This window comes from Syzygium oleosum, unplaced genomic scaffold, assembly GCF_021117445.2.
Source record: "Syzygium oleosum isolate NSW1041296 unplaced genomic scaffold, Sole_v2.1 Sole_v2.13, whole genome shotgun sequence".
In the NCBI taxonomy this organism is placed as follows: domain Eukaryota; kingdom Viridiplantae; phylum Streptophyta; class Magnoliopsida; order Myrtales; family Myrtaceae; genus Syzygium; species Syzygium oleosum.
The window spans coordinates 3,471,941-3,485,781 of NW_026607497.1; the positions used below are offsets into that span (position 1 = coordinate 3,471,941).

Here is a 13,841-nt window from a genome sequence, read left to right on the forward strand (position 1 = left end):
TTTCTGAATACACACAAGTAGGGACTTCAACTAAGCATCTTGTAACCTGGAATTAGGGTCTAACCTGGTGCCAGGAAGGCCTCCCAAGCTGATAAGGCCGCCATATTGATGGGTGCTGTCCGAATGGTAACTCGGTTGTGGGGTGAAACCCGAAAGTTGAAGGACTCAAATTCGAGCCTTTAGGGAAAAATCAAAGAGTTGAAAGTGACTCATTGACTGTTAGTAAGTTTCAGCTTGTCACAAATGTTGAGTTCTTTCATCCCATCTATCACTTTGTCAGTAATCAACTTGATTACATCACATATTATATATCTGCTAGGGAGAACAGTGGTTTCTAGCAGGCGCCTTTTCATGAGCAGGCTGAGAAGAACGAGCTTTGTGGCGAGAAGCAAAGGGTGAAAACGAGAAGGAAAAGTACGGAGCAGCAACTGAAAGCCATGTATGCACCACCATTCTTGACTCCACCTCCGGCAGTTCCTGCCTCCTTCGCCAATCAAGGCCAAACTCCCGGAAGCAAGTTGGTACCCTTCGTCAGCCACCCCCGTGGGAACGCCATTGGCAGTTCTCGCCTCTCGCTGCTGGAAATACTTCACAGGATCATGTACTCCGGTCACCCCCGTTGCTTAAGTCAGCAGCTCACAGTAATTTGGGGCCCATATTTCTCTGCCCAACTGTATTGATCTTGCCATCACTGATCCTGTTAGTTCTTCTTGATGTCGAAGTGCCGGATGATGGTACAAAGTTTGAACTTCAAAATGATAGTGCTAGTTTTCAGTCCTCACATGTCAATTGCAACAAGTTCTGCCAATTCATTTCTCAGTTCTGTTTCTTGTTGTGTTCTCTTGGTTGCTAAGTGAGCTTCAACTTACTTGTAAACCATAAACTCATCATGTTTTGTGAACTATTCAGTTCGGCACAAGGGTCTCCAGTCCAGACATTCCAGAAACGACTTCGAATTGAAATTCATAGCAAATCATTTATTTTGAAGTTGTTGCCTTGGATTTCTTAAAGAGAAATTATCATATGATATTCCTTGATGAAATATTTATCTAGATCCTGATCTACTCATGATCATATCAATCACAAGCATTAATCGGCACGTGAGATTTTACATCGATTTTAATTGATTTACAAAAATTCTGTACCAAATGAAAGTGTTATAAAATATCTTGCCTCGTAGGCATTAGAAAAATAGTAAATGCCATCATAATCTCCAAAAAAAAAAAAAAACCATGTTCATTTACTTCAAAAATTGTGGGGCTTAGGCTTACGACCAGCCATGAAATGAAACCTTATCTGCATCATGCATGAAGCTATTGTCCGCTGCTCTGAAGTACTCCGGGCTCTGCTCTTTCTCAAGTGAACTCAAATGGCTTCCACTTTCTTCAGAACTTATACGCTCACCAACAGACGCGCAGATCCTAGTCCACCAACAACGTTGTTGCCCCAGAAAATCTCTCCCTCATATCTCCAACTTCCCACGCACGAACCCATTTGCCGCATCACTCTCTGCCCTCGAACGCTTCCTCGGAGACCCCGAGCCAGCAAGCTCTCTCTTCAAGCTTCTCTCTCTTCTCCAAACCCACCAGCCTCAAGGGAAGAAGCCATAAGGCAAGCCAGGACTTGCCTCTCCACCACCTTGGAGAAGCCTCTCAACAACCCCAAGCTCGCCGGCAAGCTCAAGAAGCTGAAGCAACCCAGGTTCAGGGTCGAGATCCCAGTCGTCGATGACTCGCCCGAGTCGCTGTCCCAGCTCGTTTCCGACGTGTTCCAAGACTTGCCCGTGAAAAGAAAAGGCTCTCCTGTCAAGATTCTGTTCTTATGGCCTGACAAACAATCTTCAGCCGGAGGCTTTAAATCGAATTCAGCAAGTCGGGTGGCGCATACGGACGTATCATCAGTTACAGAGGATGATGATGTCCAGATCTTCAATTCTGCTGATGTGGTGGTCGTTTTAGCTCCAGGACCTTCGCAGTTGAATGTGGTGAAAGAATCGACTGAGATAGCGTACCCGAAGCCGGTTGTGCTGTTCAATCCCAAATGGGCATTTGATGAAGAGGAGAATTTTGGTGAGCTCAGGAGTTTTGTGGGATCATTTGAGGTAATTTATTCCTTCATGGGCTTGGAAGTTAAGGGAATTTTGAGCAAGAGGAAAGGCGTGATCTTTAAGTGCGTTAGAGATGGGGTCGTCAGTGGGGAGAGATGGGCTGTTCTTGTCGAAGAAGAAGAAGAAGAAGAAGGGAGTTTGAAGGTGGTTTCGAGGTTCAAATCTCGGCCATCCATCGGTGAAGTCGAAACCGTGTTGTATAATTTGATGGCCATCAATTCGCCTATTGCCAAGTCTGCAAAGTTCTTGAAGGAGCTTGTGTCCAATGTAACCGGGAGAAAGTAGCATTTCTTTTGTGGCAAAAAGAATAGAGTTCAATTTTTGGTTGTTTACATATGATGCCTCTCACTCTCGATTGACTATAGAATTCTGTGCTGCATTTTATCGGTTGATTGCTCCTAACAAGAAGTCTGGACCAATTTAAGGATGTCTGTTTTCTTATTTGTTCCTTTGCTGGTTGTCTGAGAATAATTTCATTTTAAGTCTCCGAAGCAGTGAAATATCTTCCCTACATTCTTTTGAGACTGCATTGCTTATTATCTCCTTAATTTTTATGTAATCTACTCGGGTTTATGTAAAGCAGGTTATGCAAAGAGGGAAAATTTTCTTTGTAGTCAATGTGGATTATTCCCGTGAAGATATGCCTGGAGGGAATCTTATTCGAAGACATCTTGTAATTGAAACCACTAAGAGAGAGAACAGAGTAAATTACAACGCATGAGAGAGATTCCAAAATTTGCATGATGCTGAAGCTGTTCTTTCGTATGTACCCTCAGTTGTAATCGCTTGTGGACTTTACCTTCTGTTTCCCTTGACATGTACAGATACAATAGCTCTTATGTTCCACATGGTGAGGCAGCTTCCCTCCAACTGCATTCTAGGAAGCTCTAATATGACAGCCCTTGATTAACTTATCAGAAAAATCGACGTACTTGGCCCACAGTGGCCGAAGTTTCGGAAAGGCTATGTCTAGCCAGGGTTTTGCTCTGCCATTGAAATGGATGACTCCTGCGTTCTTAGCGTCTGCAAAACTTGTGTTTTCCTGGTATCCAAGCCCCAACATGTGCCAAAAGGGATCAATTATGTGAACGTGACCATGGAATGCTATTAGACCGGGAGGTAATGTTCCTAGCTGCCACAAGCTTAGATCGGATTTCAAGTTCTGCACGAGAAGAGAGCATGAGAAAATTGAAGTCAGTATGAGTTGCAGAGACATCTGCATTATACTTTCAGGTTATTATCAGAAGAGAGCATGGGAAAATTGAAGGCAGTATGAGTTGCAGAGACATGTGCATTATACTTTCAGGTTATTATGATACAGAAACGTCCTAGAATATTCTATTATCACCTACTTCATTACAACCTGTCAATTATTATGTATCTGATGTAATAGAGCAAGGTATTTATGCAAACAGTATGCCTGTGCATATTTGATGTGTTGTAGAACGGTTAAATCACACAAGCACAGCATAGCACTGATTATATTCTTGATATTGAGGTGCTTACCTCTTCAAGCCAGTGATAGTAAGTAAGACTTATATTACTCTTTCTCCAAGCCTCTAGATCGAAAATGTTCATGCCATAAGCCCATGCACATTCGTGAGAATTAAAATGCTTCCTTATGAGAGGATGGGAGAAGTTCAAATAGCTCTTTAATCGCTTTGACATCACGAACTTATCCTCCCCTTTGCATGTTTGAACAGCTCCGTTGACCTTCCCATTCATATCGATATCCCAAAGAGGGGAAAGATCGGTTTGAATCACAATATCATCGTCCAGGAAAACTACCTTATTTAGACTTGGAAATAGCTGCAAAAGAACAAGTTGAATTAAGCATAAATTGCACCTTAGAGAAGAAACAACCGGGACTTGTGGTCTTCGTACCTCAGGTAGATGTATTCTTATGTGATTCATCATGGAATTGTATTTTGGACTCAGTGCTTGAAGCTTTGCTGCAACCACAATAGGCTTCTCACTGTTACTAGCTGTAATGGCTGACGACCCTCCTCTAAATTGTGACCTAACACGCTGATCTTTCTCCATTGCTTCCAACACAGGCACTTTTCCCTTGGCAAACCAGTCAAAGTGGTGGAGTGCCTTGACCTCAATTATGGCGGGAGATAGAGGGTGCAAGGAGAACCACGCCTGCATTGGAGAATAGGTCTTCTTATCTGTTATTATGTGGAGGACAACCCTTCCGGGACGGAGTGAATTGTGGACAAGCGATGCTGCAACCACAGAAGCGGCTAAAACATTGTCTGAAGCTAGGACAAAGTGGAAATAAGAGTTGTCCATGAGAGCTGGGACAAACTCAGCTGATGGAAGCTGCAATCTGGCAGCAGCATTTGTTGAGTGTTCATTGGCAAGTTTTAAGGTCAGACAGTAAAGCTGTTTTGGTACGCTGCTAGATGCCACGTGCCGATATAGATATTCTTGGATTTTAGCTGTTCGGGTCCTTTGCTCAAGTAGAGAGACCTGGAATGTAAAAACTTCTAATCAGCTAAAGCTCCAAAAATATTTCAGTGGCATGATGTTCTGTTGACAAGGTAAATTTACACAAAATGATGAAACAAGAACAATTGTCAAGATTAAATATGCATCTAGGGATTATTGATCATGCGGAACAGACATCAGGTTGGTACCATTTCTCGAAGCCGGAGAGCAAAGGCTTTGGCATCTGATCTGCTTTCCTTCATCTCAGCGACAAAATCTTCCAAAGTTTGGGGGATTTCAGATTTTCCTCTTAGTTCATCTTCTGAAATGGGTTTGTCTAAGATCTGGTATATTACTTCTGGAACCTGTAAAATGGGGTGAGAGTTATTATTTGTGGCAGCGACAAGAGAGTTATTATTTTCCTTCACAAGCTTTGAACTGAAGATGTTGAAGAAGATTTATTGAGCAATGAAGATGTTGGAGAGGAGATTACTGCTGGTTCGAGCCTTCGATGCAAAATTTTCGGTCCTAGTTTCTTCCCAAGGCAACCTGCCACCATAGAGGTAATCACTGAATAATCACGTAGGATTTCTGAGTAAGGTATTTAGTGATGGAACTTTTCAGAATTGCTCGTGTTCATGTTCATGTGGTTGCCATAATAATTTATAGCCTGCTTTACATAAATCTGAGGACTGAATTTCTTTGTCCTTGTTGAGACAGATTGTATGTCAGCCTTTGGTAAACTATAGGCTTCTCTGATCTATAATCTAAATGGAACCATCTTTCCTGTCGGTGCCACATAATTTGAGTATGATAAGGAAGTTTTTGAGCTAAATCCCTGGGGGAAATTTTTTGGTTAAAGTGTGTCCTGGGGACGTAGTTATAGGTGGTTATTGATTACATCCGATGGACCTAACGGTTGACAGAAGTTGACCCCAATAAGGGATACCAAATAAAAGGAGTGTAACATTCATAACCAGAAGATTCACAAAATTAGACACTAGATGAAATTTTGTTCAACTTATCAAATAAGCGCTGTGATATTTCGATGCTTATATGATGTGACCTATTAAAGGATTATCACATACTCAAAGTCCTAGATATCGGACCTCTGTTATGATTAATCAACTTGAAACTACATTTCATGATGTCTTAGGTAAAAATGAATGAATTCCTTTGTTTCCACTTGCTTTCTAATCTGAAGGGTGTTATGTTTGCCGAATTTAATCTACCCGACAACCAAATGAAGTTCACAGAACTACCAGATCCTATACTATTCTTTGCACAACAAACCGATGAAAGATTTTTTTAGAACATTTTGATTTTGATGTCTGTAAAACTATGTAAACACACAAATCAGTAATATGTTCTGCGCTGAAGTTCGGAAATCTTTATGTAGCTTTATCCTTTTTTACTTCCTGAACAGAGAAAAATGCTTCCAAGAACTCATTAACATTCTTGGCCCGATCGTGTTTCTTCACAGGTAGATATATAGTTCTAGCTTTGATTCATTAGTTTCGATACGAACTTCAAACTTTATGCTAGAAACAATAACTAAGTGGGGACTCACCTATAGAGGAGCACTTCCTTTCCCCGTCGATGCCATCCACCGCCGTCATAACAAAAATGACTCGCAGAAGAAATGTGAAGAGCAACAGCATATAAAACAGCATGCGGTATGAGACCCGTCTCGACCCGACCTTGACATTGATGAACTCTCTGACTCCTTTGCCCGGAAGCACGGTCACGTGTCGCAAACTGGGCGAGATATGAAGCTGCATCCCTTTTTATTTAGCCCAAACAAAAAGACAAGTTACCACCAAAAGCAGAAGAGACCCAGTTTCTGCTCTTCTCTGTGTATTCCCCGAGTCGTTTGGCAAGAATGGCCAAAACAAGAATGTTGTTGGCAAAGGAGTGCCATGCAGGCAAAAAGGTCAGGGGGTTTTGATGGGGGGTTTGAGGTAGCTTTCGGTCACCAAAACTTGCTTAGAAGTTGGGATAATAGAAATGGATGTTTGAAGGACTGTGTCTGTTTATTCTACACATGGGGAGGGGGGTTGTTGTTGAAGGGAAAGTGACAGGGGGACTTGAGAAACGACGACTATTAATCCATCAATTCCATGACCGATGCGGTGGATAAACTCGATCACGGTAGAAGAATCAAATGGATACACCTGTCTTTCAATGATCGGCTCGATTTAAAAAAACTAGATTTCACCATCGTTCTTTTAAAGGAAACGATCCGTTTTCATGTCTCGAGCTATAGTCACGTGTTCAGCGTTTATTTACCATGAACGAAATGACCATATGCAAAATAACCAATAAAATACATCAACTTTACACCATTTATGTGCTGTGATTGTGACAGCAGAAAGGATTTTCATTTGGGTGTTCTCATTTTTTTAATCCTGGGGGGTGTTCTGGCTTGGGGTTGAAGGAGGGAGGTTGATGGGAAGTAAGATGAGAGAGCATTGTCTGATGTCTGGTGTTTACTTAGCTTTGCCACCAGATGACGACTTTTGAAGCATACATGAGACTTTGGACTTTGACGGAACGGGGTTTCTGATTGGACGGTGACTCTCTCCGTCTCTCTTTGCTTCGGTTGTTGGAAGAGAATGAGGAATGTACAGGGTCGGCACTTCCCTCAAAACTAGAATAAGAATAAAAGAGAGAGCCCCCTTTCGCTTGCTTCTTTTGCTGGGCAAAAGAAATGGTCTAACAAACTTGTTCCTTTAAAAAAAAAAGAATGACACGTTTTCCTCCTATTTGTTAGGTAGGGACTTCTACTTCCACAAGTTCATAGGTCAATATTTAAACCTTTTCTGTCATGTGAAGTCGCGATTTACATTAGTTCTTCACATTGCCGGAATTAATCGTCTTGATGGAGTCATAGTCCGATGATCCTTATTGCTCAAGAACATTGGATTGCAAAGGCAAATGCTGAATGAAATAGAAGATTGGATCGTTAGCGATATATAGAATATGTATATCATACGGACCAATAGAGTGTTTCTTCTTTTCAAATTCCGTGAGTTATATTCTTACCGATATGCTAATGGTTTAGTAGAACTTTTTTCTGTATGATTCCTATCTTCCTGCTCAAAGGATCAGTAAATGGTCATTTGCCTTTTCCCATGTTGGGGTAGAAGTCTTCATTTCTAATTTCTAAAGATGGTCGATCTAGCATTTGAGTTGTCAGATTGGGCCAAGGCCCAATATCAAAACATCAGCAAATTGGGCCCCCAGTCTATGAAGACTGGAGATCATGATCAGTCCCTATCAATTGTCAAGGTAGCATCATGACAAGTTCATGGAATTATTGGAACCACTCTTCACGCCTTACTGTCACATTTAATCTATCATGTTGGTAATCTGAGCATTCCAGAAGTCATCGGATGGTCTTTCGTCCCACTGCACCGATCTTTCGTCCCACTGCAGTCGGAGTGCTTACCACGATAGAAGATCCAAAAGATGGTCTCAAGTGTATCTGCCTTCACTAAGGCCCAATTCATGACCACGCTTCATGAAATACAATCGGGTTAATACTACAAAAATCCACAAATTGATACACTTATGACAATTTTATTGCGAATTATTTTTTTGATTACAAAAAATCCCAAACTGATACACCTGTGACAATTTTACGCCGAACTATTTTTTTGACCACCAAAAATCCCACACCGGTACACCTGTTGCAATTTTACCTCGAACTAATTTTTTGACCACCAAAAATCTCAAACTGGTACACCTGTGACAAATTTATCCTCCGTTAGTTTTCGTTAAATTTTACAGTCAAATTGCTAAGTTTGATGACATGTGATAGTTGACAGGTGTACCTGTTTGAGCTTTTACCCCTTTATTTGCCACAAGTTTACCAATTTGTGATTTTTCGTGATATTAATCCAATTTAACGGATACTAACGGAGAGTAAATTTGTCACAAATGTACCGGTTTGGGATAAAATTGTCACAGATATATCAATTTGGGGTTTTTGGTGGCCAAAAAATTAGTTCGGGGTAAATTTATCACAGATGTATCAGTTTTGAGTTTTTCGTGGTATTAACCCAATATAATCTGACATTGAATCTTTGAAAAACCCTTTGTAGCCTTTGGTGCATTTATTTGTCTATGGCCATTCGTGGCTTGTAATTGCAGTCGGGGTGATTACCAAGATAGAAGATCCGAAAGATGATCTCAAGCGTATCCGCCTTCACTAAGACTCAACTCATGACCAGGCTTCATGAAATACAATCCATCATTGAATCTTGATCAATTTGAAGAACCCTTTCTAGCGTTCGGTACATTTACTTGTCTATGGCCATTTGTGGCTTGTAACATGCTCATCGTCACAAGAGAAAACTTCACATCAGAACATGGATAAGCTAGAAAAATCTCCTCTGTTGTTATGCCTAAACTTCAGCCAGATTTATTATTTTCGTCTTCTGATTGGAGCAATAACAATCGTCACTCACTAGTCACTGCCTTTATTTCTCAATCTAAGTCTGTTAATGGAATATCTCGCTATCTACAAAACCTGCCCAACTCGAGCATACCATATTTGTTCTTAAAAAATCAGCTTTTGCCCACAGGAATCAAGTCAACTTGACTAAACAAACCAGGACGGTGCTCACAGAAGCAAAGTCAGAGCCAACAATGTCTCAATAGTCAATGTATTGCGCATAACAATCCTTGCTTTATATCTAAAGGTTTTGATTTTGCAGATGAAGACCCCTGAAAGATTATTGTTTTGATCAACAGAATGGACTTTTATGCTAGGGTTTTCCATCCTTTTGGCATTCTCAACTCAATCTCCCATTGTGAAGCAATGCCTCACCGAATATGGCAATTCCAATCATTAAATGAAATAGCCCAGGTCAAATTGTCACACCTCCAACTCTACGAGCATAGGGGTAACGACACGATTGTTTTTCATCTGAAGGACACAACTTCAAACATAACTATTATTGACCTGTTATCAATATATATACATCCATATATTTGACAAAAGAGTAATCTGGTTATAGGATCAGAGTTTCTATAAACTATCAAAAGAATATTACATCTCCAACTAACAACTATACCTAGAAGTTAGTCTCAAACATAAACAACTCATACCCAATAATCTCACTATCAAAATGTGGTGCTAATAACGTAAATGCTCTCGTCTTATTTGTGGTTGGCTGAAGAACTTGAAAAGCAAGTAAGACGAATGAAATGAGCAACTAAAGCCCATTGAGTAGTACTTGCATTGCTTTGAAAGTGGTTAACCAACTGGGTTTTATTTTTTTGGCCAAAAAAAAAAAAATACAACATATGCATTATTATACTTCTCATGTATTCCTTTCATGTTGGATCGGATGTCATAATCTGTGCTTTGTTTCACGTTTGAGGAAGAAAAAGAAAACTAGTGTTTGGTAAGACAAGCTTTTAAGGCAGTAGGAGCAATACTAGATCCGGAATAAAGGTGAACAACCTTTATGAATAATTAGACTATTTTGGTGGATGTACGTAGGGGTGATTGGTTCCCGGTCTGGTTCCGATTCCGATCTAATAGAATCGATCACTTTTATATATTTTTTTTACCACAACGAGAGAGACTGACAAATCTTAACATATCGACGGAAGTGATGATGAATGAAGAGTCATTGTGGTGCGACGATAAGGAAAAAACATTGTATTGGGTTTAGTTCACATTTTATTAACTTTTTTGAAGAAATGAAAACTAAAAAAAGTATATATAGTCGGTTCGGTACTGTCCGATTCCCCTAGAACCAGGAACCGAATTGCTTTAACACCGGTTCCACTTTTAGGAACCGGGAACTGGACCAACACTCCCGGGAATCGGACCAAACCGGCCGGTCCAGTCAGGGTCGGGCAATTCTCGGTCCGGGCGATTTGTTTTGCACACCCCTAGATGTATGTCAGTAGGTGGCTTGGCCCAAAAGAATATCCTTAAACTAGTATGCATACCTAATTTCCCTAACCGGGTTCAGAGCGATAATGAGCATCAAACCTTCATTCTCTAATAATCCACTAAACCAAATCCATATCCATCTAATAAACATAATACATTTTAACATACATACATGTATATATATACACTTTCGCAACTTCGTTCATCAAAATAATATATTTTACATGATATTTTTCATATCATTTTGGAATTCATTTCATAAGCCAGATTCACAATCAATATGCAACGCCTTTCATAAAGTGTTTCTCAAACCATTCCTAAATAATCGAAAAGTAGTAAATGCCCGATCAAAATTTTGTGTAACAAATATGCTCTTTCATAACTTATAATACATTAAATTTTTATGACTTTCGAAATATGAGTTTGCAAACTCGTAAAAGAGATGGCATCACTTACCTAGAAAAGCCGAAAACCAACCTACAAAGATTTCTTGACCGGACGAACTCGTATTTCTATCAATTAACCGAAAAACAATATCAAAATACAAGTAAAACACTCTTACGAATGACTCGACTTAACTACGCTTATTCGTCAACCAAGCGACTCCTTCGCACTAATGAAGAAACTCGTTCATAACGAACATTTATCTTTGTCCCTTACGTGTTTACACGTAATTCGCACGTGAAACTTTGAAAGAGTCAAACCATAATTCATAATCGATTTTTGTCAAATTTCATGGCTCCACAACGCTCTAAACTATCATCTCCATATAATTCACAGCTTAACAATTTCTCAATTGAACCTTGCAGTTCAAAATTCACTTAACTCCGAATTTATGGCCTAACTCCTAAAATTACTCCGATTAGATGAGCAAAAGGTTCAAATTCTTGTCGGGCACTGCAAAACGGAGTTAATCCAGCTTTTTTTTTTGCTAAATCGAACCTTCCATTGCATCAGAAAAGTACAATATTACACAGAAGAGTTAGAGCCTACATCAACACGATAAATAAAGGAAGACTCCGCTAACACTAAGTATTTGACTCTAGGTGGGAGATCATTAAAAAAGAAAGACGAAGCATTTCCTAAATGATAAAAAGCCCATTTTGCAAGCTCATGAGCAGCAACATTACTAGATCTGTTGATCCACTTGAAACTCCATTCTGGGTTGATGCTGAGAAGTAAACGAGTATCCGAGACGAAAGGATGAATACACCAAGGACAAATGCCATTTTGTTGAATAGCATCAATTAACACCTTACAATCACTTTCAAAAATCGCCTTGTGGATGCCGAGGGAGTTAATTCAGCTTGTCGTGACGTCCGAGGTGCCTGAGCGCAAAATTTTCTCTCTCGTCTTCAGCTTTCCTCTTCGTCCATTTCAACGAACCAACTCTCTCTATATGTTCTTTCCTTTTTATCCTCTTTGTGTCCATCTACATTTATTTTTTTGTTCTTAATTTTAATTTACTCTGGTCTTAAGCGGTTGGAGTTATAGGTCAATGATGGGCTTTGGGCTTGGGCCCATTTATTGCACAAATGCCTGAGAGGCTGAAAAGTCAGCCACTCGAGTTCTGACCTCAGGTGGGAAAAGCTCAGGATTTGAGAGATTTCAACTTCTTGAACGCAATCTTGCTTAAACCAAAGAAAACACGTTAGAGGAAATATGACGAGTGCAATGTACAAAACCACAATTATGTCCAGAGTTTTGCCGTAGCTTCCTTTGATCATTGCCACTTTGATCTACGCAGCGAAGCAACGATTATGGCTATCCCGGTAGTTCTATAAATAATACTGCGAAGCGACTTCCGATCATATCCTCCGGTTTTTGCAGACACTTTCTCCCTGAACTCTCTGAAAAGCCAAAACACTGGTGCGCCATTCTTTTTGAAGTACTAGTGTTCTTAACATGGAAATAGTAGCAGAAGGTCTGATAGATGATCAAGACGACTATGATAGTTCATTTAACAAGGGAATTTCTGTAATAGATTACCTAAGAAATCATTATTTGTTAGAAGTTGGTGCCTGTGAAGGCACCATTAAGATGCATGATGTAGTCAGGGATGTTGCTATATGGATATCGTCTTCTTTGGAAACCGGCTACCAGTCTCTTGTACGATTGGGCATCGGCCTGACCCATCTTCCTGAAAGAACTATGACGGGGTCTGTCAGAAGGATATCCTTCATGAAGAAGAAGTTAGTAGAGCTTCCGGATTGCGTTCTACGGTATCCAAAGGCCACGACCTTGCTTCTGCAAGGTAATTTTCCTCTCCAGAGACTTCCTGATAAATTTCTGCAGGGGTTTAAATCACTCAAAAACTTTAATGTGAGCGGGACTGGCATATCAGCATTGCCTCCTCTTACTGAAGCGAGCGAGCTCCGCGCTCTTCTCCTAAGAGACTGCATTTGTCTAGCGAGGTTACCTCCATTAACAACGCTTTACAAGTTGGAAATCCTTGACCTCTGCGGCACTCGAATCACTCAACTACCAGTAAGGAACAGAGAAATTGGATAATCTGAGGGTGTAGGACCTTTCACGAACTTACAACTTGGCGAATATTCAAGCAGGAACAATGTCAAACTTGTCGAATTTGGAGGTTCTCAACATGAAACGCAGCGGCTACAAAAGGATGGGCGAGGGCACAGAGGACCTGAGGCAAGCGACGTTTCAAGAGCTGACGGGTTTGAAGTAATTGCTACACATAACCATTAGAATGGAGGGATTCCATCTCAGGATTCTGAAATGCTCAATTGGTTTAGGAGGCTGAGAAGATTTCACATCTCGATTGGTTCGAGCGTATATACAGAATTCTTCACCACAGAACACAACAAAAGACCGATGATCCTCAGTTGTGCTCATTCTCAGCTGAGAAAGATCGGCTGGTTCCTCACGAACACGAGTTCTCTAGTACTACACGTATCCTGACCAAAGTTGGGTCTCTCAAGACTTAGCCGCCACAGACAGCCACTGCAATGTGAGATCGATAGCTCTTGTTAACTGTGGAGGCACGTGTCCACCAAGTAGTAAAGCCCGATGCGATATGTCGTCAATGATAGGAGAAACTCGTGTCCAACAGCTCTTGTATCAGAACAGCTGAATCGGTGCCAGGCGTGATCCCTGGTCCAATTTAGAAGAACTCCATCTCCATCACCTCTTTTTACTTCATAGCATCATGAAGCTGCATGATCAAATCGGAATACCATTTCCAGCCCTCAAATCTATCGAAGTGACTCACTTTCCTACTATGACTTACCTTATTCCAGACTTCTTGTTGAAGGATCACAAATCTTGACTAAAACTAAAATGTGGAGCTTTGGACCACAAATCTTGCACAGCTTTACATGGAAGCCACCGGATCCAATTGGCCACTTGGGTTGAAAGTTCTAATCC

At 40.6% G+C, this 13,841-nt stretch overlaps 2 protein-coding genes across 2 annotated transcripts; one reads left to right on the top strand and one right to left on the bottom strand.

Annotated features, from left to right (window-relative positions):
• The first annotated feature begins 1,287 nt into the window (after positions 1-1,287).
• On the top strand, positions 1,288-2,589 carry LOC115674972 (uncharacterized). The gene has a single exon (XM_030597510.2). It carries the CDS (start codon positions 1,370-1,372, stop codon positions 2,390-2,392), a length of 1,023 nt encoding a protein of 340 aa, XP_030453370.1. The 5' UTR covers positions 1,288-1,369; the 3' UTR covers positions 2,393-2,589.
• Positions 2,590-2,763: 174 nt separating this feature from the next.
• LOC115674971 (probable galacturonosyltransferase 12) lies at positions 2,764-6,469 on the bottom strand. The gene is made up of 6 exons (XM_030597509.2): positions 6,111-6,469; positions 5,034-5,089; positions 4,750-4,905; positions 3,992-4,582; positions 3,614-3,916; positions 2,764-3,269 (listed from the first exon to the last, which is right to left on the bottom strand). Exons 1-6 carry the CDS (start codon positions 6,319-6,321, stop codon positions 2,985-2,987), a joined length of 1,602 nt encoding a protein of 533 aa, XP_030453369.1. The 5' UTR covers positions 6,322-6,469; the 3' UTR covers positions 2,764-2,984.
• Between the last annotated feature and the right edge of the window lie 7,372 nt (positions 6,470-13,841).

Coding starts and splice junctions, on each gene's coding strand:
- LOC115674972 (XM_030597510.2), top strand. CDS start 1,370: ATGGCTTCCACTTTCTTCAGAACTTATACGCTCACCAACAGACGCGCA.
- LOC115674971 (XM_030597509.2), bottom strand. CDS start 6,321: ATGCAGCTTCATATCTCGCCCAGTTTGCGACACGTGACCGTGCTTCCG. Junction 4,583..4,749: donor CTCTCCGGCTTCGAGAAATG/GTACCAACCTGA, acceptor TTTACATTCCAG/GTCTCTCTACTTGAGCAAAG. Junction 3,270..3,613: donor ACTATCACTGGCTTGAAGAG/GTAAGCACCTCA, acceptor CTTCTCGTGCAG/AACTTGAAATCCGATCTAAG.